The sequence below is a fragment of the Paramormyrops kingsleyae genome, chromosome 18 (genome assembly GCF_048594095.1).
Source record: "Paramormyrops kingsleyae isolate MSU_618 chromosome 18, PKINGS_0.4, whole genome shotgun sequence".
NCBI lineage: Eukaryota > Metazoa > Chordata > Actinopteri > Osteoglossiformes > Mormyridae > Paramormyrops > Paramormyrops kingsleyae.
Genome location: NC_132814.1, coordinates 1,444,773 through 1,467,614, shown reverse-complemented (window position 1 = coordinate 1,467,614; position 22,842 = coordinate 1,444,773). Strand labels below are relative to the sequence as shown.

Here is a 22,842-nt window from a genome sequence, read left to right as displayed (position 1 = left end):
GGGAGTCCCCATGCCTGTGTTCCCGCCTGTCTCTCCATCTTTCTCATGCTGCTATACCCAGATCTGCCGGAGCCTAGACGAATATTGCACTCGATCATTTTTCTTGCACTGCCTCTGGTTTCCTCAACTCTGGCTAATACACAATTTTTCTTACTTCCTCCCTCACCCCTTCTGGGGTGTGCTCCCTGGAGCACAATGTCATTGAAGAATTTATGCCTCTGCTGCCTGCAAGACTACTACCTCCACCTCCGGCAACTACCCTCCAACCTGCCTGCCCTTGGCTCAACACGATGCCTCGCCATCCTTCCCTGCGGCTGTGCCTCTATTAATCCTGCCATCGTGCATCAAGCACCCCGTGCCTGCACCGGTCGGCCGCTGCATTGAGACATATATTTCAACCCCTGTATTAGCTTAGTCATATCATCTTGTTTGTTTGACTCATCTGCCGGCCCCTGGAGGATGGGCTCCCCCTTTGGGTCTGGTTCCTCCCAAGGTTTCTTCCTCTTAGGGAGTTTTTCCTTGCCACCGTTGCCTTTGGCTTACTCAATGGGGGGTCCTTGTAAACCCTTGTAAATGTAAAGCGCATTGAGACAATGTAATGTTGTGATAATGCACTATATAAATAAAATTGAATTGAATTGAATGTTTCAATTGTCACTTTTTATACATGCCTATAATCTCTTGTATTGGCAGTTTTATTATTGTTAATGATATATAATATTACTGGATATCACTTGTGATACGGGATTATTTTGCATTGCCTTTGATCCAATATTTTGGTATTGATTTTAATGCAAGGTTATTTTGTATTACTCGTAATATATCCCCCTCACATCATCTTAAAACAGGATACTTATTCACCTTGAAAGTGAATCACCACAGTATATGTTACAAATTACAGTCTCTAATTTCTATAATTAATTCCCTGCAGGTTGCTGTTTATTTCTTACTGCCTGCACAACAAAAACAATAAAATCTCTTTGTAAAGCTTCTTTAAACTATATTCAATGGGCTCACCTTCAGTTACACCCCACAGGATGAATGCTGCGGAAACCATGACTGGTGGAACTATGACATGTGAACAGTGACTCAACAGAGCCTGTCTGCTTTCATCTATGGACAGGAAGTAGAACCAAATTTAACCACATGCTCTTTAACGTTAGATGATGGTTCATGCAAAGTTTAATGATCTACAGCCATCCTCAGATGGTCATTCTGTAATGGACAGGCACCCTGTGTAGATACAGTCCTGCCTGATGCCCCATGTCTGCTGAGATGCCCTCTACAGGGTAAGTCAGTTTTAACATGGATCCACTGATGTCATCAAAATTACTAGAAGTGACAGAGCAGATGCTACACTTACCTCCCCTTATTAAATGCCTGACAGATAAAGCACCAGTAAGTAGGACTACAGGTGTGACAGCGATGCACAGCCCCAGAATCAGCCAATGCAGGGATGAATAACCTAAAATATTCAGAATTACATTCCATTAGTCATTTTCTAAAATAGGCTGTTTGTCATGCTGCAGCATAATCAACACGTCCACACCATTTAGTCTCACAAAGTGGAGCAGAAATTTATGAACAAATCTTTGTCTATACAGTAAGTGTCCTAACTGTCTCTAGCCTGAAAACATCTAGATTTAATATATAAGATTTTTCATATTTCCATATATGATTTGGATATATCTACACATGTTGCAAAGGGTTTTTGAACTGTATTACCCAGTCACACAATGTAACGTACAGTTAAAAATTGCTGCATTTTTTTTTCTCAGTTACACTCATGGTCTCTGTAGCTCCTCAGTGAATATTAATAAAACTATAATTACACATTTACACTGCATCACTCTAATAAAATACCTGTTATGATAGAGCTGAAAACTGCACTAAAGCTGAAGCCTGAAACAAATATTCATTCATTCATTTAATGTATTTTCTGTCTTTAAAACTGAACTAAATTTCATTATTTCTACTGTTACACTGAGCAGATTAACCCCTATGGCAGGGTTCTTCAAATCTGGACCTTGATTCCAAATCCAGGCCTTGTTTTCAGTTCTCCAAGGTAGTTAGTTTAATAATTACTGACTCTGATTGGTCAGAAGCTTCACAACTGACTGACAGGTAAAGGAAGGCTAGAAACCAGCAGGGCTTGGACCTCGAGGACCATGATTTGAATAACCCTGCCCTATGGTATGTGCATAAAGGTCAGTCTGCAGCAGAACCAGAGACTTGAAAATGTGATAAAATCACCCAAAACCATGTTGAGATGCATGTTAAAACCAGTCCTTCTAGTGACTCACCCATTGCTGCTATCCTGGCAGTAGTACTGGCAGAATCGGTATCCGTGTGGACTTCACACCTGAACTCTCCTTTGTCTTCAGTCCTGACTTTCCTCAGTTTCATTGAGAAGTTTCCATTGGGAATTTCCTCAGTGAAGAATTCAGCTCTTCCAGAGTATCTCCCATCCTGTGACTCTGGTCTGTTCTCTCCATCATCATACAGAAGCACCAAGATGTCACCATCGTCTGTCTTTTTCCATTCCACCTGAAGCTCTGTCACATTAACATGGGTGTCCACAGAGCAGCTGAGAGTCACATCCTCTCCAGCATGTGCATAGACAGGCTCATCTGCACCCGTCACCACCAGCCGCTCTGGAACAAGAACAGGAAGATCATACAATCTGGCACCAAATGGGTGCGTTCGACTTGGGCTTAGGTCTGTCTGCAGCTGATGTGACTTAGAGCGCGATCTGCCGGTGGCTGCAGGGGTGGAGCATAAACTGACCTCAGCCAAGTCGGACCTGACTGCAATGGCAGCACTGCCAGAAGGGTGTAGATAAATCTATACAAATATCACCTGCAGGCACATTAATTCTTTTAGAATAACCAGCTCCTGATCCAAACTATTAGCAGTGGGAAAAAAAACTTGTGTATAGTGGCCCTATTTAAAAAGATAGCTGCCAGGAAAAAGATCAAATACATTTACTTCAAGGACTCAAAGTTTTTATTGTCATGTACTGTACAGCGAACAATGCAATTCTTAGTTGAATGCCTTCTTCACAGACTAGACGATTAAACAAATAAAGCAGCGCAACATTACAGTAACTAATAAACAACTAATTTACATTTAATATTAGAGCATTTATTTAAACTTATTTTATTTTATTTATTTAAACTTTATTTTACCAGGTAAATTAACTGAAAACCAGTTAATTGGTCGTGGGCTATTGGGTCAGGACCAGAATGCATTGCTTTAAGCCAGCACTGTAAGCGGCTGCTTGAAGGTGAATGCACCCAATGAGTGACAATCGCTGCATAACAAGACATAACAGCATCGTGGGTTGTTTGGTAATTCAAAGTTGGTCCAAATTTTTTCCCTCAGAAAAGCAGATAGTTTTGGGCTTCATTTAATTCGGTTCCACAGAGCAGACGCCTTTGCAAAAACAGTCCTTCACAGTGTTTTGCATTGTCCTTCAATTACCCTTTATCACGGCTACTGTTAGATTATATGCCTAATTAAATTGAATAAAAGTGATTAATTTGGATTAATTAGGCATGAAAAAAATTGTGAGATTAATTCAACAATATTCTGTTCTCAGAACACAAAGTCAATGCTTCAAGTTATAAAAAGACTTTCATTTTCAAGATATTCATTCTGTTTGGATGGAATCACTGTACATGATTCAACTGAGCTCATTCAAAGTGACTTTTTTCAGTGTGGTTGGCTGAAACAAAACCTTGGTCTGGATTTGTACTTTCTGGACCTGAACTCCCCACCTCTATCTGTAATGGATTACTTTTATGTGCAACTTCCCCTATACTACGTAGACAGTTAGGCAAATGTGAATTACCTGGGATTTTCTCTATGTTAAATTGCAGTATTTAGAGGTTGCTTTCACTGTAAGAAATTATTAATGCATCGAAACATTACATTATAAACAACCTTTGAAGATAATTTACAGAAAAATTAAGTTAAATGACAGTCACATAATGAGGATTTTGCTACCAAATATTAGCAGTGGTGGTCTAACAGTTAAGGCTGGGTGCTTGTGATTGAAAGGTTGCTGGTTTCAATCTCCAGCCAGCATGGTACCATTCCCATGCACTGCTCCCTGGGTGCTAAATAATAGTAGTTCATGCTGTTTTAAATGCTGAGGACACATTTAATTGTGGTGAGCCAACAATGACAATTTTTCACTTCACTAATATTGTTTGGTATTTTTCAGTGAAACAATGGTATTCGATGGACATTAAGTGATAATTGGATGTAAATCTTACTGAAAGAACTGGTTTATAACATAATTATGCTAATTCAGCAGAAATAGTGTTGAATTTACTGGTTTAACCTAATTTTGTACATTTTTATACTGTTAAATTTACACATTGTTCCGTAATGATTATTTTTTACAGAATTATTCTGGCAAACCCAGCTGCCAGTTTTTTTCCCCCATAAGAACAAGATTTTTTTTTTTTTTTACACTGCAACATGTACAATATATATAATTTTTATCGTTATGTCATGATCCAGGCTGTGTAGTTATCCTAAAGTTAGGAGAGTTTAAGATTTCGTTAGTTAGAAAGCTTAATACACATTTCCTGTCTTAAGTTAGGATAGGAGCAATAACTTAAGAACTGTTCATCTGTAATGGCTTTTTCCTAAGTCAGCTTCTAACCCTAGTTACTATTATTACCAAACAGCTATGTGCTGGGGAGCATCATAGCAAAGGAAGGCAGCAGACTGAACAAACTCACTAGGGAGGGGAGAGGGGGGCAAGGGCAGAATACTGTCGAAGCTGCAGGTAATTATGGGCAATGCCTCTCACCCCCTCCATAAAATACTAGAGAAACTCAAGAGGAGCTTCAGCAACTGACTCATTCAACCTGCTGCATTAAGGAACGATACTGGAAATCATTCATGCCCAGTGCTATTAGACTCTATAATTCAACTCTATAATTTAATGACACACCTGTGGTGCCCAAACTGGACTAGTTACGTCTATTGGCTGTACCTTGTAACTCAGATTCCTGCATATCCTAATTGCATCTTTGCACCTTGTCTATTGTAGTATCTTATTTCAGTATTTTATTGTATTCTATTTTATTTTAATCTCATCTTATTCATTTATCATATTGTATTGTATTCCAATTTTATTGTTTAATTTAAATGTACCTGGTTTGACAACTTTATTAATCCCCAGAGGGAAATTAAGTTATCCATCCATCCATCCATCCAAGACAGGATCTGCAAGTTTCAGTAATGTGGCCATTGGACAGAACAGACAAAACGCAGTTCTGAATAACAATTCAATCGAATACGCAAGATCAATCTTTTGTTACTTTGTTTGCAATGTAACCAACCACTTTCAAACCTGCGAGCAAAGTCTAAGCTGAAGTTGGTTCTTTATTTGCATCTCCTTATTTGAATTTTCTGGTCCACCAGAAATTTGTTTGCAATTGCACCTGTAGGGGGACTCATTTAGCGAGGCATACCTTCAGAGCTTCATTTGGCTTTCGATTCGTAGTAACTGAAAACGATTCGACTGACTTTTTACCACACTGAGGAAAGTACATATCTGGGCCGTTTCAGTAACAGCACAGCGCCCTCCACAATTGTTGACACCCCTTCTAAAGATTTGTGAAAAGGGTTAGTAAAAATCCACCTTTTGGCAGTTTCATATCACACTGAAAAAATGAGAAAAATCCAACCTTTCCTTAAAATTAATTTATTGAAAGAAAAACAAATCCATCAAGAAATAAACAAAAACACATGTGCCACGATTAATGGCACCCCTGCTTTTAATATTTTAGTACAACCTCCCTTTGCCAGTATAACAGCACTGAGTCTTCTACTATAACATTTTATAAGGTTAGAGAATACCAGAGCATCAGAGTCCATTTCTCTTTACAGAATCTCTCCAAATCATCCAGGATCCTAGGCCCTCTCTTGTGCACTCTCCTCTTTAGTTCAGCCCACAGGTTTTCAGTGGGGTTCAGGTCAGGGGCCATAGCAGAAGCTTGATTCTATGGTCAGTTAACCATTTTTGTGTTGATTTGGACATGTGCTTAGGATCACTGTCCAGCTGGAAGATCCAATGACGGCCCAGTTTTTGTTTCTTGGCAGAGGCAGGAAATTTTGATTTGTCCTGGTATTCATGGAGTCCATAATGCCATGTACCCTAACAAGGTTTCCAGGGCCTTTGGAGGAAAAACAGCCCCACATCATCACAGAATCTCCACAATATTTTACATTTGGGATCAGGTTCATTTTATTATAGCCATCCTTTTTACACCAAACCCACCTTATGTTTGTCAAAAAGCTCTGTAAGGAATCCACTTGCAGAGTCTCCGCAGTTTCAGCAAAATGGTGGTTTATTGAACAGTAAAAATAATATAATGTAATACAGTGTAGACATACACCGGGTACTGAAAGGCAGCTCAAATACAAATTAAGGGCAGCTCTTCACCCCCCTTTATACCCCAAAAGACCCTCCCCACCAAGGTGCTGTGTGTAGGTGTTGTGAGTGAATTTACATATAAAGAGTGACCCCCTGGAGTGTGAGGATCCTGAGACAGGGACGGGACAGGACAGGACGGGGATTTCCCGTGAGAGCAAATGGTAGCTCAGCCACTTCTCTGGCCTCTGTCAATTGAATTATCTTCCTTATCACCTTAGTGGTGCCAAATGGAACCCCTATTCTCTCCAAGACTTCCCCTTTGATCATTCCCCCTTGATCATTAATAGCTAACACTGTCTCCATTCAAATGATCAACCAAGAACATTGGGGCATCTTTACTGCTTTTCCTTACAGCTCCATTTTTGTTTCATCAGACCATTGAATTTGGTTACAGTCAAAGTTGTAGTAATGTTTCGCAAACTCCAGGTGGTTACGTTTGTGGATAACTGACCAAAAAATAAACAAACAAATACAAATAATCTGTTAGCATGAAGGGGACATCTGAGTATTTTCAGAGACGTGGTAACCCCAAGATTTCACTTGGTCTTGTAATTCACTAACAGTCACCTTTGGGGATTTTTTTTGCCTGTCTTACGACTGGGCCAGTCGCGTGGGTCCTCAGCAATAAGGATCTTGTGAACCGGATCACCCTCAGCGAAATGCGCCACATGGCCGTAGTGCTGTAACTGATGCTCCCTTACAATGCAGGTAATGTGCCTCATTCGGGACTCCTCTAGCAACCGCTCATTCGAGTCAAAGCAGCAGTACCCAAGGATTCTCCAGAGACACAGTACCGAAGGAGTCCAGTCTTTGTCTCAGATCACTGGATAGCGTCTGTGTCTCACAGCCATATAGCAAGACAGGGAGCACCAGGACTCTAAATACTTGGACCTTTGTCCTCTTGCAAAGATATTGGGAGCGTCACACACCCCTTTCCAGTGACCTCATGACCCCCCATGCTCTTCCAATCCTTCATAGGAAGAGTCACCAGAGACATGAATGTCGCTGCCGAGGTAGGTAAATCTCCAGAAGGTTCAACAGAAGGTTCGCAGACAGACACAGTACTTGTTGTACCCAAGAAGTCATTAAATGCCTGGATCTTGGTCTTTAACCAGGACACCCACAATCCCAGACACTCAGACTCCTCGCTCAGTCTCTCAAGAGCCCCGATCAGAACCTCCATTGACTCCACTAAGATCACAGCATCGTTGGCAAAGTCAAGATCTGTACATTTTTCTTCAACAACGGATGCCCCACAGCTGCTAGACCCCACAACCCTGCCCAACACCCAGTCCATACAAGCAATGAACAGAGTAGGAGCAAGAACACACCACTGGTGTACCCCAGAATCAACTGGGAAGAACTCAGAGGTTCTCCCTCCACTCTGCTCAGCACTCACAGTACCAGTACAGTGTATGGGCTGGCCATGATGTCCAACAACTTCAGGGGGATCCCGCAAAATCTCAGGATGTCCCACAGGGCAACTGGATCAACTGAGGGGAACGCTTTACGAAAATTGACAAAGGCTGCAAAGAACCTCTGGCAATACTCGCGCTAGCGCTTGATGAAAACCCTCAGTGCAAAGGTACGGTCAGTGCTTGAAGTGGGCCGGAACGCAGCGGAACGCTGCTGTATTTTCGTCTTTTGGGTTCCGCCACTTTTTTCTGCGTTCCGGTACTTACTGAAACCGATAAAAGACTACATTACCCACGAGCCACGACAGAGCCCTATCATATGCATCCACTGAGTCCCAACCAATCGCATCAGCTTTCGCCCTAGTCTATTGTTAGGCCTACAAGTATCACACTGGTCTGGTTCAAGTTGTTTTAATGGTTTTTCAGTATTCCATTTGTGAATTAGAAAAAAGTAGCCTATGCCTATAGGTTATTGCTTGGAAGAATGATTAGATTAAAATAGTTTTTGAACCAACACATCCTAAAGACTTGATTTTTTTTTCACCGCGCAAATGTGAAATGTCGGAAAATTAGAGTTCCTGCACTTATTTTTTCCCACTTCAAGCACTGGGTACGGTCGATGGTAGACTTCTTAGGCGTAAAACCAGACTGCTCCAGTCGCTGACAGACAAGCAAGTATTCACGGATCCTGTTAAGGATGACCCTAGCAAGGAGCTTACCCAGCACTGAAAACAATGTTATCCCCCTGTAGTTTCCACAATCCAAGCGATCACCCTTCCTTTTCCAGATAGGAACCACAAGTCCCGTTTTCCAGTCAGTTGGGATGATGCCTGACTCCCAAATGGAAGCAAAGATTGCCTGCAATGCCAGGAGAACAGCCTTACTACCAGCTAGAAGTTGTTCCAATAACCATGGCAAATGTGTTTTTGTTAAAAATAATTTCTTAATGAAGGTTTTTTTTTTTCTTGGAATAAGTTTTTCAATGAAAGGCTGGATTTTTTTTATTACAAATTATTGGGATGCCAATAATTGTGGCGGGCACTGTATGTGTGTACTTTATTAGGAAATGAGACAAACATTTTTCCACTCCCAATCAGGCCCGAATCGAGACTGCTCAGGTTGGGGGGGGGGGGGGGGGGGCAATTAGAAATTCTGGGTGGGCAGCATTTCACAAAATGCCTAATAGTAGTGGCTTGTGATAGGTGGGGTACATGGACATTTTTATATTTTATGTTTGAACTATTTATGAACTCTACATTATGTTCTCATGGTCATCTCTGCAATCAGGAAAGTCAAATTATTATTATTATTATTATTATTACGTGATTTCTGTAAGGTGCACTTGCAGACACTTCTTTGCATAGAAGTGTCTGCTAACCAAGCATAAACTTAACATGAACATAAGCTTATCTACTGGCATGTTAGAGGCAAAGTTGGAACTCAAACTCATGAACTGGTATAAGAACATAAGAGCAGAACATGTATCATGAATAGTAATATAGCGGAAGGAGGCTCCTTAAGAGAAAAGGCATTAAAAGATCATTTCCAAACCATGAACAAACTGACTTTGCAAACAAAGCTGGAAGCGACCTGCACTGCGCTGGTGCCAAGTGGCTAAGGAAGGTGTAACATTACTGCCTGAACTGCCTGCAGTAGCAGCCCACTTGGTTCAATGGCACCGGTCCCCAAGCTTGGTTATTCAAGCTAAGAGCAGCTGAAACTGTACTGCTGGTAGCAAGGTTAGATTTGGGAACCAAAATTGTTGCATGTTGTTTATGATTGTGTATGACTAATTTAAGTGAATTATAGCACACAATCTATCTAAACAGGTAACTATATTTATACTGAGCACTGACAGGGTTGCCAACTTTCATGCATCTGTACACTCACACTTTCAGGTTCTTATGCAGGACGTCTTAAGAAAAATCTATATTATTCTGTTACAAACTTAAAATTAGCCATGTCAAAGCTTTAGAGTAGTTCTGAAACCATGAATAGTAGCGAACACTAGAAATGACTTGTTTCTCATGTACTTACCAATGTGTACTTGTGTAATACCCATGATAAAGTGTAATTTATAAATTGGGGTCACGGTTACCAAATCAGCAGATATGGGGGCTCCACTGTACTGTTCTATAGTGAGCTTCCTAGCCAACAGTAATGTTAGCTAGCTAACTAATTTAACTAAACCCCTACTAGCAAAGACCCTTATTCAACACAACATTACAGCAAACTACAGCAACAAAAGATGCATCTTAACAAGGAGCTTTAATAAGCATAAAGTCATGGTGTGGCATCTTTGAAGCCTCACACCCCACCTCTTCATATTCATGAAGAGGACGTTAACAAGGTCTTCAAGAAGCTGAACCCCCGCAAAGCTGCAGGTCCAGACTCAATCTCCCCGTTCACCTTAAAACACTGTGCTGACCAGCTGACTCCTGTGCTCACAGATATCTTCAACACCTCACTGGAGTCATGCCATGTGCCAGCATGCTTCAAGACATCTACCATCATCCCAGTACCAAAAAAACCTAAGATAACAGGACTAAATGACTACAGACCCATTGCTTTGACGCCTGTAGTTATGAAGTCCTTTGAGCGCCTCGTACTCCGCCACCTCAAAGCCACCACTGACCACCTGCTGGACCCCATGCAGTTTGCCTACAGAGCCAACAGATCTGTAGACGATGCTGTCAACATGGCCCTACACTTCATGCTCCAGCACCTTGACTCCCCAGGAACATACGTTAGAATCCTTTTTGTGGATTTTAGCTCCGCCTTCAACACCATCATCCCAAACCTCCTGCACGACAAGCTCTCCGACCTTCATGTACCCGACTCCACCTGCAGATGGATCACAGACTTCCTGACCAACAGGAAGCAACACGTGAAGATGGGAAAGAATATTTCTATCTCCCAGACCATCAGCACCGGATCGCCGCAAGGCTGCGTCCTTTCTCCCCTCCTATTCTCCCTCTACACCAACAGCTGCACCTCCACCCACCCGTCTGTCAAGCTCCTGAAATTTGCAGATGACACCACCCTCATCGGACTCATCTCTGATGGGGACGAGTCTGCCTATAGGCAGGAGATTGATCACCTGGTGTCCTGGTGCAACGGGAATAACCTTGAGCTCAACTCCCTGAAGACAGTTGAGATGACTGTGGACTTCAGGAGAAGCTCTGCCCCACCTCTACCCATCTCCCTGCTCGGCTCACCAGTCACCGCTGTGGAGTACTTCCGCTTTCTGGGCACCACGATCAGCAAGGACCTTAAGTGGGAGATGAACACCTGTTCTCTCACTAAAAAAGCCCAACAGAGAATGTTCTTCCTAAGGCAGCTGAAGAAGTTCAGTCTGCCTAAGTCTATGATGGTGCACTTCTACACTGCCATCATTGAGTCCATTCTCACCACCTCCATCACTGTCTGGTACCCTGCTGCCACTGCTAAGGACAAGAGCAGACTACAGCGCATCATTCACTCGGCTGAGAAGACAATCGGCTGCAACCTTTCACCTCTACAGGACCTGTACGAGTCCAGGGCTCTGAAAAGAGCAGGAAGGATTATGGCCGATTCCTCTCACCCTGGTCACAAACTCCTTCGGACTCTTCCCTCTGGCAGAAGGTTGCGGTCCATTGGGACCAAAACATCACGGCATAAGAACAGTTTCTTTCCCACCGCGGCCCACCTCATCAATAAGGCCAGGAACACTCACTCAAATCCCATTTCCCCATCCTAACACAAGTATGTTACATATGTATATATTCCACCCTGAACATACCCCATGTACATTTTATTTATATTATATATTTATATGCTGATATATCTACCTCCACATCTCTGGCACCAACCACCAAAGCAAATTCCTTGTATGTGTGAACGTACTTGGCAATAAACCCGATTCTGATTCTGAAGTAACATCCATCCATCACTTTCACAGGCGACTACAAACGCTCTGCAGAATACCACCTGATGGGACGAAAGAAATAAACATGATTGGCAGATTCAGACAATGCAGGCTAAAGGTGACCAATTGGGTGGGCACAGCAGAAGTTTGGGTGGGCATCGCCCATAATTGCCAGCCCTGTGGAGGTGTCGCAGGCCCATCAACGAAACACGGATGAAGCAGGGTGCACACCTGATGACCCAAATGAAGTGACAATCCCATCCCCATTGAAGACATCAAGAAAGTGCCAGGATTTGTAATTGTAACATCAAGTCAAGGCTCAACTGACTCATTTTCTAATGAAGTACACACACACACTATTACTGAAACTGCCCAGATACGTACTTAATACGTTCAGTTAATACGAATCGAAAGCCAAATTAAGTGCTGAAGGTATGCCTCGCTAACTGAGTCTCCCTACAGGCACAATCGCGTCATTGCATTCGGCTGCGCAGTATTTAAGGTGGACCGGAAAAGCGCCGAATAAGGATATGCGAATAAGAAGCCAACATCATCATCGTCGAGCAAAGAGACATTCTGAGCAGCGAGTGGAAACGCATTGAACGGGTTCGTCTGTAAACTTAACTCACTGAAGACTTCGTTTATCATAACCAACGGGTAATTACAAAAAGACTCTCAAATGGTGTAATGTAAGTTTCTTGTCGATCAGTTTTCATAAAGATTATCTTATTTGATTGTACAAATAGCCTGCAAATAGCCTGGTTAGTTACTGTAATAGCATTCAAAATTTCACGGTTGCCAAGTCACACATGTGGCGTGATACACTTTCAGACTAATGCAGGACGTACTCACTTAAATCTTTACGGAAAATCTATTATTCCATTGTAAACCTAAAATTAGCTACATTAAGTGCGTTGGGCCAGTTTGCAAACTCTACAGACCATTTACAGAGTAATAGAACTGCTACATACAAGTAAATTCATGTGCATGTGTGTGCAAACTTGTCTCAACCTGAAAATCTCACTCCAGCCAGCTGACCAAAGTTGGCAACCCTGCAATTCTCATCATACTGTGTTTGCTGTAAGGATATAAAGTTTAAGAAGCCCGTAAAAAGGGGGGCAGACCTGGCATTTATTTGTAAAATACCATAAAGCAAGTTACTCAGTTACCAGAAACTCAGAATCATTCCGTTCATAAACAGGGCTGCCAGAAAGTTCCTTTTATTGCAAAGATCAAAAAAAACTTTATATTTACTTATATGGGTCTCTAGGAGAAGATCTATTCGCTATTTTATGTGATTTAATTGTGGTTGTGCCAGTGATTCTTTCAGTTACCATGGGTTTCTGAGAGAAGAGAGAGAAGGTGCAGGAGAGTAACAGGGGTATCATAGTGGACCCTGAGGTGAGGTAATTTCTCCATAATACACGGCCTGACATTCGTGGCGGAATCTCGCGATTTGTTCGTGATTTTAATAATTTCTGCAAATTCAGTGTATGTAATACGGGACATCAGAATTCACAGCGGTCAAGCTATCCGCGCTTTGCCGAAACACGGTCAAATCATCCGCGCTTAAAATGTGAGGTGCGCACATAGACATGTCATTACGGTATCAGCCGTACATTACAGTTTATGAAAACAACAGACTGCAAGCGATCGCGCATAGGAAAGGGGTGAGTAATATCACGTACGAAGTACAGGATATACTTAAATGCAATTAATGTCTTACTTTCAAATAATGAATGAACAAGTCATGTAGCATCTGAAAGGCAACGTTCAAGGCTGTTTCCTAAACAAATCTGGTCAGATCTAATATACCACTTAAAATAATTCACTTTGAAATCCATATAATTTTATGTTATCAGCCAGGTTGGACAGCTCATTTCTCAGGATTATTCCATAAGGTACAAACATATCTGGTACCCCCTGAAAGGCAAGGGCCTACACTATACCTCCACCAAATTTGGGCAACTTTTACTGTAGCATCAATGGTTAGTGAACTTAGCAATATTCTTCATGCAGATTACTGGCTCACCAGTGATGAAATTGATTTGGCCTGCTATTACTTAGCCTGTGACTATCAGCAAATAGATGGACTACAGTCTGTTTTGCTCTATGGTGGTCTTCGAAATGGTGGAATTGTGGGAACTGCACAAAAAGCATTTGTGCAAATATTAAATACTGGAGACAATCACTATGGGTTACCGTCAGCAATGTTTTCTCACAAAATGAATTGTGTGTCTATGATAGCCAAATGCGCAGTCTGGACAACAATGCTAAACAGGCATTCTCGTGGATGCTGAGGCCTCAAAATCCATTTTTTGTTGTGCTTCATCCAGATGTGCAGCAACAAGACAAATACATGTGGGTATTTTGCCCTTGCATTTGCTGATGCTATCTGCAGGGGTTTCAAGCCAGAGGAATGTTATATCCCGGAAAAACGGATCAGAGCTCAGCTGTATGCATCTTTGGCTAAAAAAGAAACAAAATTTCACATCAAGCCCAGGCTAAAACCTACGAAGGAAAAAAAACAATGAAGACAAAAGTGAATGTTCACTGTTTGTGCCGAACTGCATATAATGGGGAAGTAATGGTGCAGTGCTCACAGTGTAAGGGCTAGTTTCATCCCACATGTGCCTGCATTTCAAAGATTGCTTTGCATACAGCAGAAGAGTGGCTGTGCCCATGTTGCAATACAGAAGAGTAGCACAAAGACAGAAAAAAACCCAGAAAAACAGAAATAGTAAAACTGTTGAATTGTTAGTTTTAACGATTCTTTGTCCATTTTATTTTCATTTATTAGTTTATTACAGATATATTTAATTTCTTTGAAACATTTTGTCATGACCTGCTCGTTCGATCCTCGTGTGTGCCTCGCCCACCTCATTACCTCGTGTTGATTCCCGATCGTCATCACCTGTTGCCTATTGTTTCCTGCCTATCCTGTGTATTTAGTCCGCGTCTTAGTCAGTATTCCCCAGTCCAGTCATTGACATTGTGTTGCTGTTCTGCTTGTGCTGTCCAATCCGTCCAGAATAAACCCTGTTTGCTTGGCTCGCTTGCTTCCCCGCTCGCCCGCAACCCGTTACGACAGAATGACCGGACTCCCCAACGCACCTCAGGAGATTGAAGACCAGCGTCTCAATCTCCTTCACGAGGTGATTTACTGGCTGAACCTGCCAGAGGTCCGTGAGGACCCTGGCTTACGGGACCTAGCCAGCAAGAGCGGGACCCTCCTTCAGGAGATGACCTCGCTCACGGGCGCGCACGTTATAGCCGACGTGCGCAAAAATCTCCGGCAGCTGGTGGAAGGGGTGACAGTGAAGTGGCTCCAACCGCTCGCTCTCTCCGGGGCTTCTCTGTCGCAGCCAACCCTAAGTCGGAGAAAAAAGAAGAGGCGGAAGGAGAAGGCACCAGAGGAAGCCCCAATCATCCGGCTGGGAGCCACCTCTCTCTCCTGCGCTTCTCTCCCTTTCAGTGATCAGGGAGAGTCCCTGATTGCTCCGGAGATCACATCCACTGTGAAGTTACCTTCGCAGGCAGCTTCCCCCTTCCGGGGAACGCGGCTAGCCCTTAAAGGGGCCAGGGCCGTGTGAGATGCGATTCCCCGGATCCCCAAGGCCCTTAAAGGGGCAGCCCCTGCATGCCCGGCGCCAATCCTGGCGCCTATTTCTGACCTGCCCGTCGTTCCTGACCTGCCTGTGCCTGCTGCTGCGCCTCTTGCTACCGCACACGAGGCTCCTGCTGGAGCGGTTGCTGCTGTGGCGCCCCCTGCTGGCCGCACAGCCAAGGTGCCTGCTGAGGCGCCCCCTGCTGGCCGCACAGCCGAGGTGCCTGCTGAGGCGCCCCCTGTTGGCCGCACGGCTGAGGTGCCTTCTGAGGCGCCCCCTGCTGGCCGCACGGCCCTGCCTGACGCCGCCGCTCTGCCCACGGCCCTGCCTGACGCCGCCGCTCTGCCCACGGCACCGCTCGGCTTGCCTGTCCAGACCGGCGCGCCCGTCCAACCCGTCCTGCCCGTCCAGCCCGGCTCGCCTGTCCAGCCCGTTCAGCCCGGCTCGCCCGTCCAGCCCGTCCAGCCCGGCTCGCCTGTCCAGCCCGGCTCGCCCATCCTGCCTGTCTCTCCGGCTGCACCGCCTGCCGCCACGCCCGCGGCTCCGGCTTTGGCTCTGCCCCCTGCTCAGCTCGAGCCTCCGCTTGATGCCCCGGCCTAGTATCTGCCTGTCCCGGTCCCTGTTCCAGTCCCCCCAGCCCTGGTCCCAGTTCCCGAGGAGGTCCTTCCTCCTTGGCAGAGGAGGAGCTCGAGTGGGATCCCTCGGGGACCTCCCTTAGGGCTCCTCCATCTACGCCCCAACGAGGTGGAACTCAAAGAGGTCCCCGCCTTTCTGTGTCCCATAAGGGGAGGGGCCACAAACGACGGGCCCAGGTCCCACCCGCCCTGCCCCCTGGCTCGCCCGTGCGTCCCCTGGCTGTGGCTCGGTGGCTGCCTGCGGGTCCTGCGGTGCCGGTTCAGCTGTCGCCTCCGGTGCCTCGTCGCCCGCCTGCGGTCCCTCCGTCGGCCGCTTCCGGGCCCCCCTCCTCTGGCTGGGCGTCTGGCTTCCCTGGATCCGGCAGCACCTTCTCCTGCCGCGGCTTCCCCCTCCAGCCTGCCAGCACTGATGTTCCCTCCTGCTCCCTCCTTGTCTCCTCTGTCGATCCCTCTGTCCGTCTCCTTGCCCCCTGCTTGGTCCCCTCCTGCTCCTGCCTCCCTGTCGCCTGCGGCCCCTCCGGCCGCCGCCTGTCGCCCGCCTTGGCTCCTTCGGGCTCCCCTGGTTCCTCCTCCATCGGTGTCTCCTCTGTTTCCTTCTGGTCCCTTTGTCCCTCCTGTCTTTGCTCCTCGTCCCTCGGTGTCTCCCACGTTCGCTTCTGGCCTTTTTGTTCCGCCTGTCGGTGTTCCTCCTGTGTCTACCTTTCTGGTCTGTCTGTCCGTGTTCCCCGTCCTTTGTCAGGTTTTGTCTTGGTTTCTGCCCCTCTGCTTGTTCTGTGTTTCTGTTCTGTTCCCCGTCTCTCGTTGATCTGTTTTGCTCTTGTTTTTCAGGTCCCTTTGTCGCCTCCCCTGTGGTGTGCCCAGAGTGCGCGCCTTTGGGGGCGGGTTCTGTCATGACCTGCTCGTTCAATCCTCGTGTGTGTCACGCCCACCTCGTTACCTCGTTACCCGATCGTCATCACCTGTTGCCTATTGTTTTCTGCCTATTCAGTGTATTTAGTCAGTATTCCCCAGTCCGGTCATTGACGTTGTGTTGCTGTTCTGCTTGTGCTGTCCAGTCCGTCCAGAATAAACCCCGTTTGCTTGACTCCCCGGCTTGGCTCGCTTGCTTCCCTGCTCGCCCGCAAGCCGTTACAACACATTTATTTTTTGTCTTGTATTTTTATTGTTCTAATTCAAGTTTAAATCTATTTCTATTGTATTTTATTGACTGGGCTATTCAGAAATATATATTTTGATTTTCTAAGCCTGAAGATTAGCACAAAGAAAGAAAAAGTGCACTTTATAAACCAATTAAAACAAATTCTCTGTTGGATTGTTAGTTTTAACATTTTTTTGGCCCTTTCGTTTTAATATATTTTAAATCTAACCAATGTTCGTATCTCAATTTATGAAATTTAGAAAGTATATTTATGATGTTGCCTTTAAGACTAATATTTTTATGATAAACAAAGGGTGGTAAATGTAATCCATTTACATATATAAAGGTAAAACATCTTTAAAATGAAGGTAGATTTTAAGTATTTTTTTGTTTGCCTATTAAATAATATGAGATTAAATGTCATGTTTTGTGAAATTTAAAAACAAATACATGTAATTAAGGAAGGCACACTTTTTAAAACTGTGGTATCAAAATTTTTTAGTCATTATGAGAAGTCATTATATTTTTAGTCATTATAAGTCTGGCATGACCTTTCAGGCTTTACTAGGAAAATGAACAATTTTGGAGAAACAAATATACAGTGGTACCTCAGTTCTCAAACTCATTATAACTCGAATTTCTTAAAAGTCGAACCAACCAGTTCGAAAAAAAATTACCCAGAACTCGATCTGAATCTCAGAAGTCAAACCGTGAACGCCGACCTAAGATAACTTGTATGCGTGGGGAAATGAGTCACACGGCACGTCTCTCAGCAGAAACAAAGGGTAACGCTTCAGTCTCAGCCTCGCATTCGCTGTGATAACATCGTGCATGTTTACACTAGCCGAATACATATATTTAGACAGTAATGTTACGCGCCGCTGTTGTTCGGCTCCACCCACGGCCAGGACCACTCGGCTCCACCCTTGCTCCACCTCCCCGTCCGCACCCCGCCCACGATTCCCCGAAAGACCGGCCATCACTTCCGTCCGGCAGAAGTGAAAAGCTGGACAGAAAGAACCTTCGGGAGCTCTGCTTGATTTTTGGTTTATTGTTGGCTTGTTTTCTTTGATTTGGATTATTGTGCATGACGGTTTCGGTTTATTGGTTTATGATTATTTGCTTTGCCCTTTTCTGTACCTCTGCCCTGGTTTGTTTGCTTTTTGGTTCTCGATCTCTTGCCTGGTTTTTGGTTTATGTCTTCGCACGCCCCTCGGATTCTGACGCTTTGCTCTGTGTATGTTCTGTGTGTGTGTTAGGTGCGTAGGGAGTGATTGCCATTTTTGTTTGCAAGTTTTTGTGTATGCTGTTTGGTTAGGGAGTGAGGGGTAGTACTTGTTGTTTCTGTTCGTTGATTTCTCGTGCACGTAGTTAAGTTAGATTTGGGTTGCGTTCGGTAGTGGGTTTTCTGTTTGTTATTTTGGCTATAATCACTCCTGAGTCCTTTTGCACCGGGTTTATTTGTTCTGTGTCTGTCGCGTGTAAATAAAATCAGAAAAAATATATAAGAATATATACAGTGGGTACGGAAAGTATTCAGACCCCCTTCAATTTTTCACTCTTTGTTATATTGCAGCCATTTGCTAAAATCATTTAAAATATTTTTTTTCCTCATTAATGTACACACAGCACCCCATATTGACAGACAAAAAAAAGAACTTTTGAAATTGTTGCAGATTTATTAAAAAAGAAAAACACACGAATATCACATGGTCCTAAGTATTCAGACCCTTTGCTGTGACACTCATATATTTAACTCAGGTGCTTTCCATTTCTTCTGATCATCCTTCATTCATTCATTTGAGTCCAGCTGTGTTTGATTATACTTGATTGGACTTGATTAGGAAAGCCACACACCAGTCTATATAAGACCTTACAGCTCACAATGCATGTCAGAGCAAATGAGAATCATGAGGTCAAAGGAACTGCCTGAAGAGCTCAGAGACAGAATTGTGGCAAGGCACAGATCTGGCCAAGGTTCCAAAAAAAATTCTGCTGTACTTAAGGTTCCCAAGAGCACAGTGGCCTCCATAATCCTTAAATGGAAGATGTTTGGGATGACCAGAACCCTTCCTAGAGCTGGCCGTCTGGCCAAGCTGAGCTACCTAAAGGGGTCTGAATACTTTCCGTACCCACTGTACCTCTTTGTCCACATGTGTTCCCTTGTGCACCACACCCTGTTTCCCTTATTCCCATTCCCCTTTCCCTTCCATTCTGTTACGCCCAAACCCTAGACTGGGGCTCATAACAGTAAAAATACATTTAGACAATGATAGACAGTAATTATTATATAATAGCACATTTAAAAATAAAGATTTCTTATTATTTTAATATTAATAAACCATTAATACATTGAATTATAATAATATTGTTGTGCCCATTGGGGACGGAACGGAGACAAAGGCGCAGACGTCTGGGTATCGAGGAATACGGGGTTTAATTACAGGTAAGGCAGGCAAAACACAGACTGACAATACAATGATCGGACTGCGGGAACAAACTGAAACTCGGACTAATGCAGAGGACTAATGACAACAACCAGAAAGCTGATCACACGGGGTTAACGAGGAAGTGTGGCACATGCGAGTGGATTATCGGGGCAGGACACGTTTTTTTTTTTACTTTACACATGGTTTGGATACATTTTCCTTACTTTACAAATGACCGTTTTGATAAATGTACTTAGATGTGTTTAGTACAGTATATGCTCTTCCTGTTTTATTCGGTTCATTTTGTGTTTAACTGCTAAAAAAAAAAAAAAATAGGTGTAATTTTTTGGGGCTGGGAATTATTTCTTATGGGAAAAATTCGATCAGATCTCGAACTTTTTAGGATTCGATCCGGAGTTCTGAACGGATTAAGTTCAAGTTCCGAGGTACCACTGTATAGCAAATAATATATATATTTTTAAACAATGGTATTCATCACTAAATCATTTGACAACAGAACATTAACAATCCCTCAAAGTCAGTGTGTTTATTAGTCAGACATCTTTTTCATATGTGGTTTAGGGATTATTAAAAATGTATTTAAAATTGCAGAGAAATATGACCTCAAACATACCATATTTGTCAATACAGCCATTGTAATGCCATAGAGATTGAGTGCAAAATTACATTAAAATGCTACAGCCAAAGTTGCCCAAATTTGGTGGAGGTATAGTGTAGGCCCTTGCCTTTCAGGCGGTACCAGATATGTTTGTACGTTATGGGATAATCCTGAGAAATGAGCTGTCCAACCTGGCTCATAACATAAAATTATATGGATGTCATAGTGCATTCTTTTAAGTGGTATGTTAAATATGACCTGATTTGTTTAGGAAATAGCCTTGAACGCTGCCTTTCAGATGCTACATGACTTGTTCATATTTTATGGGAAAGTAAGACATTAATTGCATTTAAGTATATCCTGTACTTTGTACATACGAGTACTCACCCTTTTCCTATGCGCGATCGCTTGCAGTCTGTTATTTTCCTAAACTGTAATGTACGGCTGATACCGTAATGACGTGTCTATGCGCGCACCTCATATTTTAAGCGCGGATGATTTGACAGTGTTCGGCGAAGCGCGGATAGCTTGACCGCAGTTAAAAACTTAGATAGGTGAAGATGAATATAAAAAATTAAAAGATGAATATCACTTTATATATTGTGATTAAAGCAGCGATGCTTTACCAATAAAAAATGAACTGTACACAGTGCCACTACCGAGGTGACGTCACACCTTGGACACCGATATACTCGCCTCCCCCAATGTTAATAAGAAACCTACGTCCCTGGCTCCATGTGTCTTAAGCCATAAAACAGAAAGCCTCACTTGCCTGCTTCCTGAATTTCCACCCGTGTTTCATGGTGCTCCTGCTCTGTGTAAACCACACACTTGTACACTCCTGCATCTGCAGTCCTCACATCCTCAAGCAGCAGAGAGAAGTTGCCTTTGGGGATTTCCTGAGAGAAGAAGTGGGCTCTGCCCCTGTAGGCATCCCCCTGTGATTCAGGTCTGCTCTGACCCCCCTGGAATAGGTGCACGATGGTGTCTGAATCAGTCCTTCTCCAGTCCACCTCCAGCTCCTCCAAGGGCAGGGGTCTGTCCACGAAGCAGGGCAACAGTACAGCTCCTGTCAGCCGGGCTGTTAGAGGACCAGCAGAGCCGTGTAGCAATAAACCTACCACAGGAATAAGAGATATAAAATCACTTTATGCCTCAAAGCATTAAATAAGCGCGAAATATGAATTAGGCTACAATGCAGTTACTTGAATATTTGGTAAAAAGAAAATTATATATTTGTATAATTAGTACACCCAAAGCAAGAACTCACATGTTTTCTATATTATACACAGAACTGTCTTCGAAATGTACATACCATCAGACTTCAGGACGACCTTGAACATGATCAAAATAGCGCTGAAAATTTTGATCTGCATCGCCACTTTTATTCTTCTACAAAGAACTGTTTCTATAATGCAAATTTTGCTGTATATTTTCGTTTTTGTAAACAGCCAATATGCTCTTTTATTAACACAGTTACATCCCTACACGAAATGCCGTCTTCCTGACCATACTTTAACTTTCAGTTTGCACCTGGAGCTAAAACACGCCCAAAACCTGAATTACAGCAAAGGGTGGATCGCATGGCTGTTTCTCCATGATCAAATGCAAATCGCTTAAGTGAAGGTTAAGTGGCTGATTGTCAACTTAAATGAAAACTTCGTTATAACATGTATAAAAATATACAAAAACAAGGGAATATGGAAAACGGGTTTAGCGAGGAATTTCTAATCAATAGCTGAAACATGGAAAATATCCATTCTAGAAGCTGACAAACATGATTTCCATATTATTGTAATAAATTTTTTTTTAACGAAGCAGAAAACTACTATAAATACCAGAGCCTGTAAATGATCACAACCCAAAATATGTATAGAAAGATCGAGTCTTTAATTCATAAACGTATTTTCTGCATTAAAAGAGTGAAAGGGGTTGCGAGGGAAGAGGCAACAAGCCATATCAGACATGGGGCTTCATTACATCACACATTGAGATAAGCTCGCAACCAACCACGGCACTCCCGCGACCCTCCAAGGAGCCACTACACACCATTTAATCACCGCACACTATACAAGCACTGCAAACACAAACCAAACCAGAAACGCCATTACTGAATGTAGTTACTGTCGTATCTGTCATATACTGAATTGTATGCTGTTACTTTAAGTGGAACCACATATTGAACAGATAAGGTGTTGGGGAATATGTTTAAGGTAACTCGGAAGTAAAAGTAAAGAGGGGTGTTGTGAAAAAAAGAATTTGGTGTCTGCGTCTGTGATTAGATTCAGTAAGACCGAAGACGTGAATGTAAATTCACAAAATATAACATTGGCGACGAGACGTGTGCGAGCACATGCACACATATATATTAACTATTTAAAAATGGATAAAGTGGGAATCACTGTGTTCGAGTGCTTCAAAGACCCGGCTACGATCGGGCAAAGATGGACTCGGTGGCTGACGTCTTTTGAACTTTTCGCAGATGGGAAGGGACTAATAATAGGTGAGGATACTCCTGTTTCCACTTGACAACGCAGGAGAGGGTTACTTTTACACTACGCGGGACCAGATGTCCAAGATATTTTTTCTACTTTAGCGGACACTGGCGGACCAGCCTACTATGAGGCTGCAGTG

At 43.4% G+C, this 22,842-nt stretch overlaps 1 protein-coding gene across 1 annotated transcript in view; it reads right to left on the bottom strand.

The window, feature by feature from the left end:
* LOC111845456 (uncharacterized) overlaps positions 1 to 21,783 on the bottom strand; it is an 88,488-nt gene extending 66,705 nt beyond the window's left edge. Inside the window, exons 1-5 of the mRNA XM_072702208.1 lie at positions 21,524 to 21,783; positions 20,981 to 21,325; positions 2,304 to 2,654; positions 1,364 to 1,465; positions 1,018 to 1,113 (exon numbers count right to left, since the gene is read on the bottom strand). Of these exons, the coding sequence (XP_072558309.1) occupies positions 1,018 to 1,113; positions 1,364 to 1,465; positions 2,304 to 2,654; positions 20,981 to 21,325; positions 21,524 to 21,584 (955 nt within the window). The 5' untranslated portion in view covers positions 21,585 to 21,783. The remainder of the gene's footprint in view (positions 1 to 1,017; positions 1,114 to 1,363; positions 1,466 to 2,303; positions 2,655 to 20,980; positions 21,326 to 21,523) is intronic.
* Between the last annotated feature and the right edge of the window lie 1,059 nt (positions 21,784 to 22,842).